This window comes from Carassius auratus, unplaced genomic scaffold, assembly GCF_003368295.1.
Source record: "Carassius auratus strain Wakin unplaced genomic scaffold, ASM336829v1 scaf_tig00027603, whole genome shotgun sequence".
Classification (NCBI taxonomy): Eukaryota; Metazoa; Chordata; class Actinopteri; order Cypriniformes; family Cyprinidae; genus Carassius; species Carassius auratus.
Window position 1 is genome coordinate 387,258 of NW_020525608.1, and position 20,382 is coordinate 407,639.

General features: G+C 34.9%; 1 protein-coding gene and 1 long non-coding RNA gene across 2 annotated transcripts in view; one reads left to right on the forward strand and one right to left on the reverse strand.

Moving 5' to 3' along the window:
* scn12aa (sodium channel, voltage gated, type XII, alpha a) overlaps nt 1-20,382 on the forward strand; it is a 48,391-nt gene that overhangs the window by 6,103 nt on the left and 21,906 nt on the right. Inside the window, exons 2-15 of the mRNA XM_026251543.1 lie at nt 1,333-1,639; nt 2,428-2,546; nt 4,965-5,054; nt 6,288-6,416; nt 8,999-9,090; nt 9,204-9,446; nt 9,658-9,721; nt 15,526-15,667; nt 15,748-15,945; nt 16,262-16,438; nt 16,867-17,211; nt 18,227-18,356; nt 18,675-18,913; nt 18,997-19,170. Coding sequence (XP_026107328.1) covers nt 1,373-1,639; nt 2,428-2,546; nt 4,965-5,054; nt 6,288-6,416; nt 8,999-9,090; nt 9,204-9,446; nt 9,658-9,721; nt 15,526-15,667; nt 15,748-15,945; nt 16,262-16,438; nt 16,867-17,211; nt 18,227-18,356; nt 18,675-18,913; nt 18,997-19,170 — 2,409 coding nt within the window. The 5' untranslated portion in view covers nt 1,333-1,372. The remainder of the gene's footprint in view (nt 1-1,332; nt 1,640-2,427; nt 2,547-4,964; nt 5,055-6,287; nt 6,417-8,998; nt 9,091-9,203; nt 9,447-9,657; nt 9,722-15,525; nt 15,668-15,747; nt 15,946-16,261; nt 16,439-16,866; nt 17,212-18,226; nt 18,357-18,674; nt 18,914-18,996; nt 19,171-20,382) is intronic.
* On the reverse strand, nt 10,665-16,282 carry LOC113079297 (uncharacterized). Its single transcript, XR_003281682.1, has 3 exons — nt 15,817-16,282; nt 12,467-12,630; nt 10,665-11,608 (listed from the first exon to the last, which is right to left on the reverse strand). It is a non-coding gene; the product is annotated as an uncharacterized LOC113079297 (long non-coding RNA).

Here is a 20,382-nt window from a genome sequence, read left to right on the forward strand (position 1 = left end):
TTAATGAAGAAGAAAAATCACACTACTTTTCATAAGTTTGGGGTCAGTTAAATCTTTAATTATTACTTTTATTCAGCATGGATGCATTAAACTGATTGAAAAATCCATTTTAAATAATAAAAAAAAAATATATTTTAAATTATTACATATAATAATACATTTCACAATATTGCTGTTTTTACTCCATTTTTGATAAAATATATGCAGCTTTGGTCAGCACGAGTGACTTTTGAAACATTTGAACATTGGAGTGTATAAAAATTAGTGCTGTCAAATGATAAATTGCATATAAAATAAAAGTTTTTGTTTACATAATATATGTGCGTGTCCTGTGTATATTTATTATTTACATTTTAATGCACACACATTCATGAATTTATTTCAGAAAAATATTTTATGTTTATATATTTTATATATTTATTTATAATATAAATTATAAGCATATAAATATAAATACATGTAAACATTTTCAAAATATATACTGTATGTATTTGTATTATATATACATTACAAATATACACAGAACACAAACATTGGCCAGCACTAATATAAATAAATCAATCAATAATAAAAAAAAATAATCATTGCATTAGATCAGGGTATCTTAATCTGGGGTTTGTAAGTTGATGAAAAGATATTGATTAATGAAATCATCAAAAATAATAAAAACAATAATATACAACACTTTAAGTTTTAGTATTTTCAAAATACACTCCTAAATATTTGATTTGTTTACTTGCAGGTCATCATTAACTGACTTCAGAGAATGATGAACATACAAGTGCATTATTGAGCTTAAAATCTCAGGTGGTACTTGAAGATAATATTTAGCATCACATAAAATCTCAGATCAACTGTCTGTATATGCGTCTTACATTCTGCAGGATCTTTTCTCATTACTTTTCTTAATTTTCACTGAACCAGATGTTGTTTTTGGTGATTTTGAGTGGATTTTCGAAGCCAGTTTTCCTCAACTTCCCACTGGAGTTGTTTTTTTTTTACAATAAATGACACTTGTTTTGACATATTGCATCTTGTAAACAGTCCAAAATAGTTTCTGAAGTCACATGAAGAACACATTTATAAAGCACTCAGAGACCGGTGGTTGTGGTCGTCTGGAGGTTTACATTGTGAACTGGGAATTTAGATGTTACAGGTCTGATCCCTGGTAAGTACATCCAGTAAACTTAAAAGTCACTGAGGGAAAAGCATCAAGCCCTTGAGTACAGCACCTACAGACTCCAGAGGGACTGAACCCGCAGACACTGGGCTGTAAACAAAGCTTCAAAGAGTGACTACTAATTCTTTATTTTTCTGTCTGACTCTCTCTAGCTTTGAGTAACTTCTAGTACAGGACGATCAGGATGAAAAGATGGCGACCATGCTCTTGCCAGCGGGTCCTGATGGCTTGCGACCGTACACTCGAGAGTCTCTGGCGGCCATCGAGCAGAGGATCAGCGAAGAGCGGACCGAGAACACGAAGGATAACAAGACGGATCCGGGGAACACAGAGGAGCCCAAACCCCGCGCTGACCTGGAGGCCGGGAAAGTGCTGCCTCGTATCTTTGGTGACATCCCCGCAGGACTGGTCGGAGTCCCACTGGAGGACATCGACCCTTTCTACTTCAAAAATCAGAGGGTGAGTCAGTCTGAGGTCACAAGCACCCTTCAGATGTTTTAGTGCAACTTAAAGGAGGAGTAAGTGCTGTAACTGAAGTCTAATGGATGTGAGGTTTTGGGGAAAGAAAAATAATCTTGTTAACCCCATTGGCAGATATTTGACTCTCAAATAAATGTATCTTGATTGAAGAATGTTTATATATTCGTACAGAGGAAATTTTTATTTTACAGTGTATACAGTTTAGCACTACCATACTATCACAATTGCCAGTTGAAGACTTTAACTGACCAATCAGAATCAAGTATTACAGATAGCCATGTGATTATCTACTTCTAATTGCATTAGAATTGCAATTGCATGTCTGATGCATATGATTTAAAAACTAAAATATAGGTCAATATGGTCACTGATGTATTATGATATATTGGTATGATTGAAATATTCTACCTACTGTAACTGAACATTTACACTTTCTCTTTTAGTCTTACCTTGCCGTGTTGGATTATTTAACCATCAAACAGTTCAAAACCAACTGTTCAAAAGTTTTGGGAGACATCCATTTATTATCAATGATGAAAACAGTATTCTGCTTCATATTGTTTGTGGAAACTTTGATGAATAGGACATTTGAAAGACCAGTATTTTTTTGAAATAGAAATCTAATGAATGCATCCTTGCTCAGTAAAAGTATCAATATACTTAAAAAAAAACACATTGTCCCTAAACTTTTGAACAGTATTATGTGTCTATGACAGCAGAAAAGTGACATTTGATCTGTTTTCCTTTTTTTGTCTCTCTTTTTACAGACCTTTATAGTACTAAACAAGGGAAAAGCCATCTTCCGCTTCAGTGCCACATCTGCGCTCTACATATTCACTCCATTTGACTGCATCAGAAGAATCGCCATAAGAATCCTAGTCCATTCATATCCTTCCACTGTCTCTTTCTCTATGTGTGCATGTTTATTGCTTGGAGAATTACGGAGAGATTTGGTCTGTTTACAGCCGTGCTTCTGATTTGTGTTTAGCTTTGCACAGATATCAGACCCTAAGACCTCTAACTTCTCTAAAAACACAGCTACACTGATTTCTTTTTTCATTTGCGAGACATTTTATAAATCTGGTTTCCCAAAGCATCATTTTAAAAGCCAGGTATTTGGCCTGGGCTAGTATACAACCACGCAGTACATCTAAATACCATATACTCTCAGAAAAAAAGGTACAAAAGCTGTCACTAGGGTGGTATCCTTTTTAGAACCTCAAGGGTGTGTATTTGTACCTTTTGAAAAGGTACAAATGACAGCTTTTGTAGCTTTTTTCTGAGGGTGTACCAAATGCAATGCACTAGCAACCATCCAAACATTAAAGTCGTTGTAGTATCATTATGGTTGCTTCTTCATGAACAAACACCACATATATTATCAGAAAATATAGCAAAAAGCAGTTTGATTTTTCACATAAGGCCTCCTAAACTAATCATTTAGGCATCAAAATCCCAAAATCTGGCCCAACAGCACAATGATATCCAGCTGCTCACACTTTGAGGCAAATCTAAAATGCTTATCATCAGAATTCTATTGGATTTGGTCTCATTTCTGAAACAGCGCTGTAATGTTCTTCTCTGGCATTGCCAACCAAATCCGCTGAGATTCCTCTTCTAATTCCCCAAATGAAAGTGATTTGGCATCATGTGACAGCTGCACATTACAGCGCACCACATGCACAGATGTTTTGAGCGTCTGCAGTCATGATGCACGCAGGTGTCTGGTCCTGTGGCAGTCGGTTCTGTGTTGAAACAATTCAGACCTATTAGGCAGAGAGAAGGACAGAGTATTTATTGTATCACAATGTCACTCCAAGTTACTGTCTTCATGCTTTACCAGTACAAATTATTATTTAATTCTACATTAAACTCTGATGACATTTCAAAGTACGCTTTTTCTTATTTTTTAATAATAATAATAATTTTAATACTAAAAAGTATTACACTTTACTAAATGCCTTTATATACAGTGAAATGCATTATGAAATGCCACAATTAATTGTGCATTTTAATGAACCTTATACTGCAAGTGAACTTAAGGTTTAAGTTAATTTATTTTATTTATGTATTTATTTATTTTACAGGGCAACATTAGTAAGTATAATGCACTAAAACACATGAACAAACAACCAGTTTCCGACATAACAAGGAATCTGCAGACATTATAATGCATTTTAACATTGTATACAATTATTTATTAAAATATATAATGCATTATAATATAGACTATGAATACCTTTAAAATACATAAAAGCTTAGAATAAAGTGTTAACTTTAATATTAACATACTGACATTTTACATAATTTCAAACAAGGTAACATGAATAATTATCCCATTTATTTGTTAACATTGACAATTTTTTTTAATAATTATTATTTCTATCAATTTATTATTATAACATAACTGACACTAAAATACTGTTTTGTAAGAAATATTTAATTAATCTGAAATAAAAAGCATTATCAGTTGTTTTATGCAGTATAAATATAAAATGTATTATATCCCAGCCCATATTCTACACTGAAAAAAAGAAAAGTTGTAGAAACTATTTTCAAGTTCAAATAACATTGATTTTAACATTAAAATTTGAAGTAGAAAACCTTATTTTGATTTTCTTGCTAAATGAATTTTAATAATACTTTTATATAATCTTTTAACAATTTAGATTTTCATGATTTAAGCAATTTACAAAGAAAAAAGTTTTCAAAAGTGCTAATAACATCATGATGTTAGGAACATGGTCCATACTAAATTGTAGTTTAAAATCTATGCCGTGTCCTCTGACTGGATGTTTATTATAAGCAGTTCAGACAGGTTCAGCTATCGGATATCTTGTGTTATCCCCAAATGCCACAGGCTCTGAAAATCCCCACGCTGAGTCCATGTTCAAGCTCTATTAAAACCTCACATACAAAATACAGAAAACAGAGTGAAGGAACAGATGCTTGTCTATCACTAGGGTAAAATCCTTCCATATTTTCAGTTATGATAAACAGAAATGACATCATGAATATTATAGGCTAGCAACTTCTTTCAAAGCTTCTTTAAAGACATGACATAGACCTGGATAACAGCAAAGTCCAGAAAAATGCTATAGAGTATGTACTGAAAAGGCATATTAAAACACACCAGTTTTAATTGTTTAAAAATCCATATCATTTTAATTCTACTTCCTTCGGTCAAAGTTCTAATTACTAGTCTTTATGCTTTTTGCTATCTTAATTCAGTTTGAGAAATGTAACTGTAATATTTAAGTATTTCTCAACCTTGAACTGCTGCTCATTTCCTTAACTTGTTCACTTTGTTTAGCTTGTTCATCATGTGCACAATTTTGACAAACTGTTGCTTTATGGCCATGTCAGATCCTCCGCTGTGGACCAAATACCTAGAGTGAGCAATACCATTATTCTATTTTTAAATGATTATGCATATTTAAAAATACAGTGTACATTAGGTATTTACTTTCGCATCATTTTGGTGATCTCTATATTTATTTTAAGATATTCTTATTTGTTCACCATTAAATAATATTGAAATTTTTTTCAAAGAAGGTTGCGACAAATTGTAGTTTTTTATAATTATTAATCAACCTGTTTGTGTTGACAAAAAATACTTAAAATAAATGCATTATTAAATACATTTTACCATAACATCACAAACGCAAAAAATAATAATTAATCATAATGATACTCATCAGAAAAACCTTAATAAATAATACAGTAATAATTTTTTTTTGTATTTTTACCATAACATAGAGTAACTGACACACACACACACACAACCACACACACACACACACACACACACACACACACACACACACACACACACACACACACACACACACACACACACAAATGATGTTTTGTAGAAAATATTGGATTAATCATCATTTTGGTGATCTCTAGAATATGTCTGTGTAGATATTAATATTTGTTTTTGAACCATTTTAAACTCGAATATATATATAAAAATTTTTCCCAACACTTCCAAAATGATGCAAGTGAAATAGGATATTTACAGAGAAATAATTGTGCATTTATTCTAATGTACATTATTGTTGACTTAATGCACAAGAACATGCAATGTTAGCATTCATAAGTGCTTCAGAATGTGTACTAAAATGCTAAAAAGACTTTCCATCTTAATTTAATGCTTTGCTAAGGTCCCGATGACCGCATTGGTAAGAGTCACATCTTAACCATTCTGCCTGCAGCATCAGGAATGCCACATTCCCATGATGTCACTTCCTGTTATGTTTTGAAGAGCTATAGCATTGCAGCTCATTCACATGGGAGCGTGACAGTGTTACATTTAAATTAAAGCTACATAACACAGGTTTCTGGGGTCCAAGCCATGGCCTAGATTTTAACAGATGACCAGAGTTTCCATATTCACTGATTATACATCATAATACAAGGCCACGATGACCCAGCTCCAATCAAACATCATATGCATGCATGCAATATATTTCTAGTAGATTGAATCTGAGCATGCAGCATGTTATTGATTCACCACTTGCATCAAAACAATCACTGAGCGAATTTAATGCATGTTACACGACAAGTCCACAGCTAGCTACACAACTCAGTGTGAATAGTTGTTTGTTTTGTATTCATGCAGGTATACATTCACTGGCATTTACACCTTTGAGTCTCTAATAAAGATCTTGGCCAGAGGGTTTTGCGTAGAGCCCTTCACCTTCCTCCGAGACCCATGGAACTGGCTGGATTTCAGCGTTATCTCCATGGCGTGAGTTTGCCATTTGCTTTTATTAACCCCATATATCATATTTGATAGCAAATTTCTTAAAACTTGGAATGATTGTACACAGTGTTGTATACAATTGACTACATGGCTTCTGTCCTCTGATTGATTGTTTATTCTTTTTTAGCAAGTAAAAGTCCTTTTAGTATCATTCTAAAAACATCCACCTTCAGCTTGTGGCGTCTTTGCTGAGAAATCATTACTGAGTTTTTATAAAATAAATGCAAGAATAACTTTTATAGTGTTAGTAATATTTCAAGACAAACAATATAAACTATAGGTTTACTTAATAAACCAGACATCATGTTTTTAGAAAAATCATGTGTCTAGATGTTTGATTCACTGTTCCATTTATAAAAAATAAAAAATGTCCAACTATTATTGTATATGTCAGACTTGAAATGGTTAATTGTCTCATCCTGGATAAGTTCTTAAAGTACTGAGTGTTCTGAAACAATGTTCACAAATATGAAAATTGTGTCATAATTTACTCACCCTCATATCAGTCCTCATATCAGTTCAGTCAAAACACCACCAGAAATTATCATTATAATAGTTCAAATTACTTATTTATTGAATTTCATGTTTTCTGAAGTAATATGATCCCTTTGTGTAAACAGCAGACACTGAAATGTTTGGAAATGTTAAAGGAAGGCTCTTGTGCAAATTTAGATTTGCTGTGCGTGAATCTATTTGACTGGAAATATGAACTAGGGTTTAGAAACAAAAACAGACTGTTCTTTAAAAAGATTATATTCCCATGAGATTCAGTTATTCATGGAGCTGTCCATGGTGCTGAACACCAAACCAATGAGACCCAGGACTGCATTTGAGTGTGAGTCTAAAGAGAGAGGAACCAAGAATGATGTAAATCAAGGGATGCAGGTATCCAGATCGGGATTTGTCAGGTGACCTAAATATCCAGCATTAAAGCTCCACCAAATCAGAGGACTGGATTAACTGAAAGAGAGAGACAGACTACTGCAGGACGAACATTTCCCCTCATTAACAAACTGCTCTAGTTTGTCCTTCCAAGCTGTTTTCAAAGTTTAAATGGTTTATCTCCTCTCATGCTTTGAGCATATGAACTTTTGTGGGGTAAGAGAAACTTCAGATGTGGTCTTTCAGAAGAAACTTTGAAATTTGTGGCTCTTACAAAAATATATTAACTTTATATGATTATTTATATACTAAATATTGTCAACGGTGTGTGACAGACACCAAAATATCAACTCTGGTTGTTATTAATTAAGCAAAATGGTCAAAGCTCATAAAGCCCAGCTGATTAGATTATTGTGGTGCCCGAGGAGATGGAGTAGATTTTAAATGTCACATCCTTTGGCAAAGCCGTTAACTAGTGAAATACTGTGGGGAGATGGAGGCGGCATATAACGATTTTTGACAAAGTTATGCAGTTTAATACAGCTTGTGTGAAATGTGATAATCACTGGGAATATTTTGAACAATAAGCAGTTAAAGTAGAAGTCTATGGGGTAATGCAGTGAGGTAAAAATATATATAAAATTACATAGTTTCAAAACCACAAGACAACCATTGCATTTGTTAACATAAAACTAGTGTGATAAATGAATTACTTGCCTTGTCTGTGTAAAGAAGGAGTTTACACAATATGCATAAAGATATAAAAAGATGCTTTTCCAACCACATTAACAAGGTGAATTACACAAAACTAGTTTTAGTATTATTAATATATGATATATTATAACATACATACATGATAGTTTTTATTCATATTTTGCTTTTATTTTTATTTTTATATTTCAATTTTATTTTTGGTTTTATTTATTAGTAATTTTGTTATGTGCATATGTATCAGTTTTTGTTCTTTAAACATTTCTATTTATTTCTTCAAGAATGGGCTTAAAACCCATCTCTTCCATCTTTATTTGACCATCTAACTTTAGCACTCACTATTCTAATTGTATTCTTTAAAAAAATCTAACTACCTTTCTAATCTTTTTTGTATTCTATTTTTTCAATTTTGCAATTGTGTGTGTGTGTGTGTGTGTATATATAAGAACTCTAACACTAGGTTGCTCTATTCTTTTTCTATTCTATCTGCTTTGTTTTTATTTATTATATTATGTAAGCCCTTGCTAAGTGTACTGCATTAACCTAACTGCGACTTGTTATAGCACTTGTATTTCATTGCTCTTTTGTTGATTTCGATTGCTTCCACTGTCCTCATCTGTAAGTCGCTGTGGATAAAAGCGTCTGTTAAATGAATAAATGTAAATGTATTTCTTTTTTATTGCAGTTCCTGAAGCTTCAACTTAAAATTTCAGTTAGTTGGTCGAGCAACATTTCTATTCTTTTAGTTAAATTGCTTCATCTAATATGTATTTTAATTATTTTCACTTTTTTTTCAATTAATAGAACATTATTTTAAATAGAGGAGAGTTCACTGTGTGTATAAGTCTCACGTTTCTGAGGCATGAGTCAAAATGATCATAACGTTGCATGAACATAAATCAGTGCACACACTTTTTTGCACTATTTTAAAGAGCTGAGCTCTCTTGGAGATTGACTACTGTTTTTTTTTTCAGGTATGTGACTGAGTTTGTGGACCTTGGCAATGTATCAGCATTAAGGACATTCAGAGTTCTACGTGCTTTAAAAACTATATCAGTGATCCCAGGTGAGGGATGTGTTCAGTCCTGTTATCCACTTTACTTTCACACAGGCACTGGATAAGCCAATTCACTTGTTCATTTGAATGTAATATTTGTTTTGTTTTGTTTGTTTCTTCAGGTTTAAAGACCATTGTCAGTGCTCTCATCCAGTCGGTTAAAAAGCTAGCGGACGTGATGATCCTCTCTGTTTTCTGTCTCAGTGTCTTCGCTCTGATTGGTCTACAGCTCTTTATGGGAATCCTACGACAGAAGTGTGTCCGTAGCCCCGCCCTCTGCATTAACTCCACCTACCCTGGCAACGGGAGCTTCGTTTGTAACAACAAGACCTGGCTCTCCATCAAGGACTTCTTAACTAACGAAGGTTCCGAATTTTAAAAAACCATAAGTACACATTACAACAATATTTAAATGTATCCTCTCAACAATCACAAGCTTCCAATTCCACGCTCTTTATGTTGAGTTAACAATAATATAACCCTGAATCATGCTTTCAGTGATTCACAACTCTCAGTCTGACAAAAGTGTCTTGCAAAAGTAATTGAGATTTAATAATTTTTTAATTCTTCCTTTAGACAATTTCTACAAAATTGAAGGATCCAAGGATGCCTTAATATGCGGATACAGCAGTGATGCTGGGTAAGCCATCCCACTGATTACATTTAGATAAATAATGTGAAATAGTGTATATAAAATGTCTAATTAATGATTTCTGTACAAGGTGACCATGTAGATCTATTATGCTGGTTTCAGCTCAGCCTCATACATAATCACTCAGTATGAGTGTACCATGAGATCATCAAACCCATTGTCATTAATATGAAATGAAACACAGCCATGGTAAAATAATTTCCATAAATCCTAAAAGGGATGATGATTTATCTGAGAACACACAGCACTGTCTCTGCGTGTGAGGACACTGAGCGGTCAGGATGGTGACATGTGGCTTATAATCGGAGGTCTGTGATAGTTAACCACAATGACAAAATGAGCAGCTGTCATTAGGAGAGCAAGCTTTAAAGCTTTATTATAATGTTAGGAAATGTTTAGCAAAAAATGAATAAAATAAAATAAAAATAAGAGTTTTCATACAGGTTTCCTAAAGAAGAGTTATTTAACTACAAACTAAAAACATAAAAAAGTCATTACTTGAAACAAAATAAACTATAAAATATAATCTAATAAATGAATACAATATAAATCTAAAAAATAATATAGAATATAAAAATATAGAAAATCATAAAAAGATTTTTCTTCATCAATTTTCATTTTAATTTAGTTTAATTTGAAGTACTAAAACAATTAGCACTAAAACTATATAGACATTTACAGTTATATAAATAAAAATTACAAAAATACACTACAAAATAACCAAAACTTTAACGAAAAGTTAAAAGAAAATATAAAAATAAAAATAAAATCTAAATTATAATATTGACAAAAGCAATAATATATTAGTGTCCCTAAAATAACACACCCATGATGATCAAATAAATAAATCACAGCATTTACACTCATCAGAATGGATTAATATAGTTGTCGCTATACGTTGCAAAACATCAACAAAAAGATGGTTTGCTAGATGGTTTACCCAAAATGCACTATTAATTTAACCCCAGTGTCTTAATTTGTGGAAGAGTGATCAGTTTATACCTTTTTAACACCTGATTATTCTCTTAAATTACTGCAATTACTGCAAAGGTTTAAAATGAGCAAAAGTTCTGTTTACTTATTTAAAAAAATGTCTGCATTAAAAGAATTCCACTTTAAAAGAAGCACTGTAATGTATTCAGTTCATGAACGCTGAGAGTTATTTTGTTTGTGCATAAACAATCCACACCAATAATCCACTGAATTACGAGTGAAAGTCCTTCATTGTGGGTCTCACTAACCGTCTCCGTCTCCACAGTGCAGAGACATAATCCTGCAAATCCCAACCTTGTTCATGCCAGAGCCACAGGATGATATTTGTGGTGTCAGGGCTAGTTCAAGGATTTTATTGTGCTAAATACCATGTGTTAATGTGAAATATTGCACTGTTAGGGGTATTAGTGACTATGAGGAACTGAAACAAAAATAAACCAAAAACAGAACAATTGAGGGAATCATTTTATAAACTGCAAGATGTAATTTCCTTGCATTTATCTTGAAAATTCAACTAATTTACTTGCTGAATTAAACAAACAAAATGCACAAAAAGCAAGCATTCTTTACTTAACATAGTGTTTTGTAATTTCTCAAGATTATTCAAAGTTTCACTACTTCAAACCTCATCCTGTGAGCCTTTACAGCTCATATCAGCCTCACCCAGTAAGAAGAAACAATGATCCGTGTGTCTGTCTGTGATCAGGGTTTAACACTTTCAGTTCCCATCAGTGCTCTCCTCGGCTCAAGGCACACAACCCAGAGAGGATTTCCCCTCTACATTCACATCTGATCCCTCCTAAGCCCTTTTGTAGGTTTGTTAATGGCTGTTTTCACGACAACAGAACATAGTGGATTTGCACTGATCTTTTCTCTCTCTTTCTGTATGAGAAACAGAGAATTAGATGTAATGAGATACAAACAGAAAACCTACAGTATATAACATTAGATGCATTAAAATCAGACCAATTAATTACTCTTGGAATGGAATTAAAGTAATAATGTGCAAAGAGAGCTTATTTGTATGGCTTAAATACGGCTTAAATTCATTTGGCTTTTCTGTTGTAAAACCACTTCTTTAGGAATTGGGGACTAATCAAAAACATAGTCAAAATGCCATTATACTGTATATAGTATTTTCAAAAAAAAAAAAAAAAAAAGTCAAATGGGTAAAAATTGCATTGGTGTCTAACATCCTCCTAAACTTATTAATAAAATGTTTCCAGTTTTTATAGGTTATGCTATGTGATTGGAAAGGAGAGAAGAACGATTTTGGCAAAATGTGGGTTCGTAATCAGGTCGATTGTGTCAAAAATTACAGCCACGTGCCTCATATCCTATGCCCCCGTTCCTGTTGCTTGATATGCATCTTTTTTAATGTTGTCTATTCCACTAGACATTTGTGGGCGGAGCTAGTGTAAATATCCTCTGTCAACATGATGGGCTATTTGTCCCTTCAAATATGCTAACCCATGACATTTGGTTTAATTCCAAATGTGTGCACTTATTTTTGCTAAAGTTTCTTCAATGCATGTCTTTGAGATTAGTTTGGTTGTTTTATAGTGTACCAAGTGAGAGTCATAAGCCTGCTCACTTATAAGATAAATAATAATTGTACACCTGTGTCTATCCCACAGTTTTATTTAACAGAAACACAAATATACGTGTGAATAGCCTGCTGTTAAATGCTTACATACTCTCAAAATTCTTCAGCAGTTGATATGAAAGGTCAGCACTTACATGTGAGTAGGAAGATCCCGAGAGACACTCTTATTACCATCGTTTCATTCTCCTCCAGGACACAGTTACTATAGAGACCTGAGCTCCTCCATCCTCATGGCAACCTCAATCCTGAGACTAATGCACAGATTTAACCTGTTAACTGATGCTGAACTGGAACAGATCTACAGGAAAGAGAAAGAGAGAGGATACTTATTCAGTACTAAATCTCCACTAAAACTAGAGTTTCAGAAGATATCTCAAACTGTGCTCAGACTTGCCTAGACAGGGATCTCAGTGTCTTACAGAAAAAGTTTAATGCTCAAAGAAAGCTCTTGTATAGCTCATGAGACATAATTGAGTTCTTAAGTAAGCAATATTTTAGCATCAGCTGCAGAGATAGAAAATTATATATAACTCTACTGTTCAAAAGTTTGGGGCCAACATGTTTTTTTATTAATCTTTTATTCAGCAAGGACACATTACATGGATCAAAAGTGACAGTGAAGACATTTAAAAAGTTACAAAAGATTTCTGTTTCAAATAAATTCAGCTTTTTAACTTTCCATTCATCAAAAACTTATGAAAAAATATCATGGTTTTTACAAAAAAATGAAGCAGCACAACTGTTTTCAACATTGATTATAATCAGAAATGTTTCTTGAGCAGCAAATCAGTATATCAGAATAATTTCTGAAGATCATGTGACACTGAAGGATGGAGGAATGATGCTGAAAATACAGCTGCGCATCACAGAAATAAATTACATTTTTTATATATATTCACACAGAAAACTGTTCTTTTAAAAAAATTGTTTTACTATATTACTGTTTTTATCTGCTCTGATCAAATAAATGCAGTTTTGGTGAACATAAAAGCCTTGTTGCAAGAACATGAAAAAATAAACTGACCCCAAACTTTTAACCAGTAGCGCATAAAGATATTTCAAATATAAAATTGTCATCAATTCTCATTTTAAGAGAATTTGAGGAGGATCATCAGAAATAATGTTCTAGATTTATGACACAGGTTTTATGAGCGTGGTATTGTGCTGGACTGTATTATATAAACCTGTGTGTGTTTGAACACATTGTTAGGCAGATCATGGTTGCACAGCCTCTCTCTCTTTCTGCCTTTGGGCGAGAGATTTACAGATGGCCTGGTTTTGCGGCTCTGCTGTCCAGCTGTTGGCAGTTCCATTACTAAATGATCCCTCTGTCAGATTGACATGCATCTGTCCTCTGCTTGCCCTGTCACTCAAACTTAATGTCACCATAGTAACGCAGAGAAAGAGAGGGTGGACTGAGGATGGGAGGGGAAAAAATAACTGCAACTCGATACCCATCTGTTTACTTATAATCTTCCTTTTGGGCCTCAATGCATGTGACTGTGTGCTCTCTTACTGGAACGGAAATGGTTTTCTCTATATTTGAATATGCAATAAATACACTGCTCAATAAAGTATAGCATCAAGTCCTGGGATATTGATCTGGTCAGTAAAGTAGCAGAGGGGGTTGTTAATCACTTTCAGTTGCTTTGATGTTAATGAAATTAACAACTGGTGCACTAAATGGGAACAATGAGATGACCCCCAAAACAAAAATGGTTTTAGAGGTGGAGGGCTCTGACATTTTATTCCCTACTCATCTTTTCTGACTGTTTTTTTCAATAGTTTTGCATTTGGCTAGGGTCAGTGTCACTTCTGGTGGCATGAGATGAGACCTGGACCCTACAGAGGTTGCACAGGCAGTCCAACTCCTCCAGGATGGTACATCAATGCGTACCATTGCTAGAAGGTTTGCAATCTAAAGAGCAAGGAGGAGATTCCAGGAGACTGACAGTTACTCTAGGAGAACTGGACAGGGCTGTAGAAGGTCCTTAACCCATCAGAAGGACCAGTATCTGCTCCTTTGTGCAAGGAGGAACAGGATGAGCCACAAAATGATCCCCAGCAGGCCAGTATTGTGAATGTCTCTGATCAAAAAATCAGAGACAGACTTCATGAGGTGGCCTGAGGCCCAGTGTCCTCTAGTGGGCCCTGTGCTCACTGCCCAGCATCCTGGAGCTGGATTAGCATTTGCCATTAACACCAGAATTGGCAGGTCCAACACTGGAGCCCTCTGCTTTACACAGATGAGAGCAGGTTCACGCTGAGCACATGTGACAGACGTGAAAGTGTCTGGAAAAGCCGTGGAGAACGTTATCCTGCCTGTAACATCGTTCAGTAGGACCGGTCTGGTGGTGGGTCAGTGATGGTCTGGGGAGGCAAATCCATTGAAGGACGCATGCAGGCCTCTAAAGGCTAGATAATGGCACCCTGAGTGCCATTAGATATCAGGATGAAATCCTTGGACCCATTGTCAGACCCTACGCTGGTGCAGTGGGTTATGGGTTGGTCCTGGTGCATGACAGCCTCAGGTGGCTAGAGTATGCAGCATGAAGGAATTGATATCATGAAATGGCCCCCACACTCGCCTGACCTAAATCCAGTAAAACACCTCTGGGACATTATATTGCACCTCAGACTGTCTGAGATCCCTGGTCCAGATCTGGGAGGAAATACCCCAGGACACCATCCGTTGTCTCAAAAGGACATTGTCAGGCATGCATAGAAGTGCATGGGGGCAATACAAACTACTGATTTGCAATTAAATTTCATCAAAATGGACTAGCCTGCTTCATCATTTTTTCACTTTGATTTTCTGGGTGTCTTTGAATTCACCCCTCTGTAGGTTGATCATTTTCATTTCAATCAAACGATGTGGCATCATTTCGTTCCTAACACATTAGGCAGTCCATATCAGTCCATTATGAAGCAGCACAACCATTTTCAACTTTGATAATAACAAGAACGGAGCAAATCAGCATACGATTTCAGCAATGATTTCTGAAAGATCACATGACACTAAAAACCGGAGTAATGATGCTGAAAATTAAGCTTTGCATCACAGGAATAAATTACACTTTAAATGTATATTAGAACAGAAAATAGTTATTTTAAACTCATGTTTATATGCTATATTCCTATATGAATCACATTGTCACATTGTTAAGTGTCTTTGTGTTTCCTCCATGAACAGGAAGTGCCCTGATGGATTTGACTGTTTAAAAACAGGCCGGAACCCAAACTATGGCTACACGAGCTTTGACACCTTTGGCTGGGCTTTCCTGGCTCTCTTCAGACTGATGACACAAGACTACTGGGAAAACCTTTACCATCAGGTACCAGCCGTGACACCGAAGGAATAATCATCGGTTATCTAAATACTATTACAAATGTCTTTTCTTCCTCTCCATGACAGACTTTACGGTCAGCAGGGAAGACCTACATGATTTTCTTTGTGTTGGTGATATTTCTGGGTTCGTTCTACCTGGTGAACTTGATCCTGGCTGTCGTGGCCATGGCATATGAAGAGCAAAACCAAGCCACCATCGCAGAGGCCTGGGCAAAAGAAAGAGAGTTTCAGCTGGCGATGGAACACCTGCGCAAGGAACAGAGAGTAATTAAACTTTATAACTCGCTGTCTGAAATAATCATTAGCTGAATCTCAACTTCTTGTAGTTCTTGATACATTTTTCCATTCCTTTTACGGCTCCTAGTGGATAAAAGCAAGTAAAATTGATTGCAAACAACATTTTATGTTGATTTTGAAAGCAAATTCAAATACTGAAATTATGCTTTTTTCCCAGTACCTACATAAAATGGGTTGCATTACACTGCAAAAATATGTATATTATCAGAATACAGAATTATTAAACTCATTACATTTAATTAGGCTCAAGCACATCTGATTTTTCTGATCTTGTTGGTATTAGGCATTAGCAAAACAGCGCAGAAAGGAGGCTGAGATGGCCCTGAATGCAGATTTATCTCCGTCACCTTTCTTACGGAAAGACTCTGTGAAATGCCGAAGTAGAACGAGATCCCACCAAACGCTTTCAGAGGAGATGGAGGACAACTTTTTTCCAAAATTTGACCCATTTGATGAAAAAGTAAGTATTATTTCACAACAGTTTTATTTAAATGTGGCTTTAAGCTATACTCAGTCCTTTTTCCAAAACACAAACAAACAAAAAAACAGTTCAGTCTCAAAAACTTTTATTTGGAAAAAGGACCAATTTTAAATCACAACAAAAATAAAAATATCTAAAATGATTTTAAAGGCTTATAGTCAAAAAATAAAATACAAATAAAATAAAACTTAATAAAAATGTATAAAAAATAATATTTAATATTAATTAATTATTATTAATAATTATTAATATTTAAAAAAAAAAATATTTTCAAACTGGCTGAAATAAATGTTAAGTTTGTCTACATTTTGTTATAAAGTTTTTATGAGTTTAGTTTTAGTTAACGATAATAACCCTCTTGTCTTTTTATCATCTACTCCCTGATCTCTCTAACTCCCGTCCTCCAGCCAGCTCACCCTCTCCTAGCCACTCTCTCCTCCCATCCTCTGAGCACCCGTCGAGGAAGCCAGCTCAGTACCTTTAACTTCCGGCCACGCAACAGTTCAGAGGCTGACTTTGCAGATGACGAACACAGCATCCACGGTGATGGGCGGAGCCGAGCGGGTTCCATGGCGACACCGTGGAACAAGCGTCGTATGGGCAGCATCAAGAGTCACTCGTCGCAGGTGTTCATGCCCAGCCTCACCCATAACGGCAGACTTTCCCTGGACCAGAACGGCATCACCAGCATCGGCCCGCACACCCTGACCTCTGTTCCAGCGTTCAGCATGGAGAAGGTCAGGGAGGACACGGTATGGTCTTATCTCATTACAACTTTTTTTTTTGCATGTAAAATTTAATTTTACATGCCATTTACTCACAGTCATGTTACTGGAATGTTATATGTTTGTTCTCCAAAGAACACAAAAATTTTTTTTTCATTTTCAAAAAACATCTAAGGACAAATCTTTTTCACCATCACCCCCTGACCAATTAATACTAACACTAACATATTCTATTCTATTCTATTCTATTCTATTCTATTCTATTCTATTCTACTGTATGTGCAATGTGCTAGACTAACTGAGAGCACTTCTATATTGTTGTTCTCTCATAGGTCTGATTGTTTCTGCTTGCTTCTATTCAAGGCGCTTTGGATAAAAGCATGTGCTAAATGATTAATCTGTTTAATGATAAAATGTAAATGTAAATGATAATGTGAATGTAAAAAGGCATGCTGGAAAAGAGTTGAGGATGGCTACTAGATGGATAAAATGAAAAACATTTTGATTAATGATAATTTGATAAGGAAGCATTTCAATGAAAAAATTACTATTTTAATTGTAAAAAGCTTATTGTATTATATTCACATTTCTAAGGACTCTAAGTTATCAGTGATCAAAACTTTGCTGAAAATCCTGTTGTATGCAATCTAACACTTCTTCTAATTGATAGTTCATACTTTTTTAGATTGTAAAAGGCCCTTTAGTATAATTTCAAAAGTGTCAATCTAAATTTCATTTATTTACATTAGAAGTTATGAGAATTTTACTGTACTTTTAGATCATATAAATATCAGCAACTGTTTTTTATATTTAATCTAAAGATACAGTAATCTTAAAAAAAAAACTATTTTCTAACTATTATTTCACATATCCGGGTTAACCAACAGAGTGTAAGCTTGTTAAAGTATCGTGCCAATAGTAGCAGCTTTTGAGGAACGTTTCAAATCAGTCACTTACGAAGTCCCACTTTAGTTTGAATAAAGCTTTACTACTGTAGGTTTTGGAAAAGATTTGACGTATTGATGTCCACTTTGATTGACAGGAGCCAGTGTTTCAGAATGAGCAGAGCTCTCCAGCTGCCAAGCTGACCGTCGACTTACAGGAGGAAGTCCCGCCCCCTCGCAGGAAGAGAGGACTGAGCTCTGTCAGCTTCTTCAGTGACGCTATAGAGGGTGTGACGGATTAAAATTGTTTCGAAAAAAATAAAAAAGACACAAATGAGACAACTGTTGATATGCTGTAATCTATAAAATCTCAGAAGATTTTAATGAGAAATGTTTGAGAATTCTCACTTTTGATTGCTGATGTTTGTACCTTTCTGATTGTTCTCCATTTAATCTTATGGCTAACGAGGAGAAATAATTTAGCTACGAAAGGATGTTTCAAATTTAAAATCAGTCTAAAACACTCGAAGTATCAAACATCAGCTTACCTTAATGTCCATGTTTCTTTTCAGCGTCTCATTTAATGATTTGAATTTCTCCTCTTAGAACTAGAAGAGGCCAATCAGAAATGTCCTCCATGCTGGTATGAATTTGCGAAGAAGTACCTGATTTGGACATGTTCTCCTGCCTGGCTGAGAGTGAAGGAAGGGCTTAAAGTCATGGTGATGGACCCTTTCCTAGACCTTGCAATCACCATTTGTATTGTTCTGAACACATTGTTCATGGCGCTGGAGCACTACCCCATGACTGATGAATTCAACAGCATGCTGAGTGTTGGAAACCTGGTGAGGACAAACAATGGCATCTCAAACAGCCCTGTTTATTTGCTTCTTTAATATTATTGTAAAGTTTTGTTCTTGTTTACCAGGTGTTCACTGGAATCTTCACGGCAGAGATGGTGTTGAAGATCTTTGCTCTGGATCCATACTATTACTTTCAGCAAGGCTGGAACATCTTTGATGGAATTATTGTTTGTTTGAGTCTGATGGAGTTGGGGCTTTCCAACGTGGAGGGTCTATCTGTCCTCCGCTCGTTCAGACTGGTAAGCGTCAACTCTGCTTGGAAATAGACATACTGTAGTAAATTCACTAGAATGGACACAGAGGATTGCCACATGTGCAATTTATGAAAAAATGCCATATAGATACAAGAATCATTGAATCAGAGTTTGGAATCAGTGAAGTAACTGAAGCAGTGTCTTTGAACTGTTTCACAGAAATGAGCACAATTTATTTTGTTTAAATGCACTCAAATAAACACAAATCCCAAGGCAAGGATTGTAAAACTAGATGTCATTATGGCCAACAAAAAAAAATGCATTAATCACAATATTCAATTTAGTTTATTTTTGCAGCACAGTAAAAAAAAAAGGTAGCTTTAAACAATTCAGTATTGCAATGATCTTGAAACTTACCTATTAAACTGACATCAGTGTATAGTCTGCAATTCGATGGCATTAGAATATATACTCAAAACAAAGTTTTAAATAACAACACATCAGTGTTTATGTGATGTAAAATGCAGTTTGTGTGACAAAAACGCAGCATGCAGTCTATCTGAATTTGTCTGACCCCTTTAAACTTGAGTGTCTTGCTATTTATTATCAGATTAAAGCTGCACAGAGCTTTTAACATCCTTTTGTATTGCGATAAATACTGTTGTTAAGTAGCACTGTGTATGTATATTAAAAATGACTTTTTTCATGGCTGCACCCACATGTGCATATTTGGCCGAGCGCTAATCCTTTATCCATTAGTGAGATTAAATATGTTGGAGTTGAGATCTCAAAAAGTGGGCTACGCTTTCTTTTAGTTCAACATCGGTCACACTGCAAACTGAATATAGGCCATGCTTTAGCTAAACTAAAATGAGAATGAAAAACAGTGAACTGAAAACAAAGACTATTTTTGGTGTCAAATTACATGACTGACCAAAAATGTACTCGCTCTCAGGCCATCTAAGATGCATGCATGTTTGTTTCTTCATCTGAACAGATTTGGAGAAATTTAGCTTTACAACACTTGCTCACCAATTGATCCTCTTATGTGAATGGGTGGCGTCAAAATAAGAGTCCAAACTGCTCATAAAAACATAAAAATAATCCATATGTCCATTAGTCAACATTTTGTGAAGTGAAACAAATCTATCATCCAAATACTTTTAAAACAGTCCCAAATATTTCTAAACAATTAATTCAGTGGATTTCGATGTGAGAGAGAACAGGGGGATGGACTGTTTCACTGGATGAAGCGTT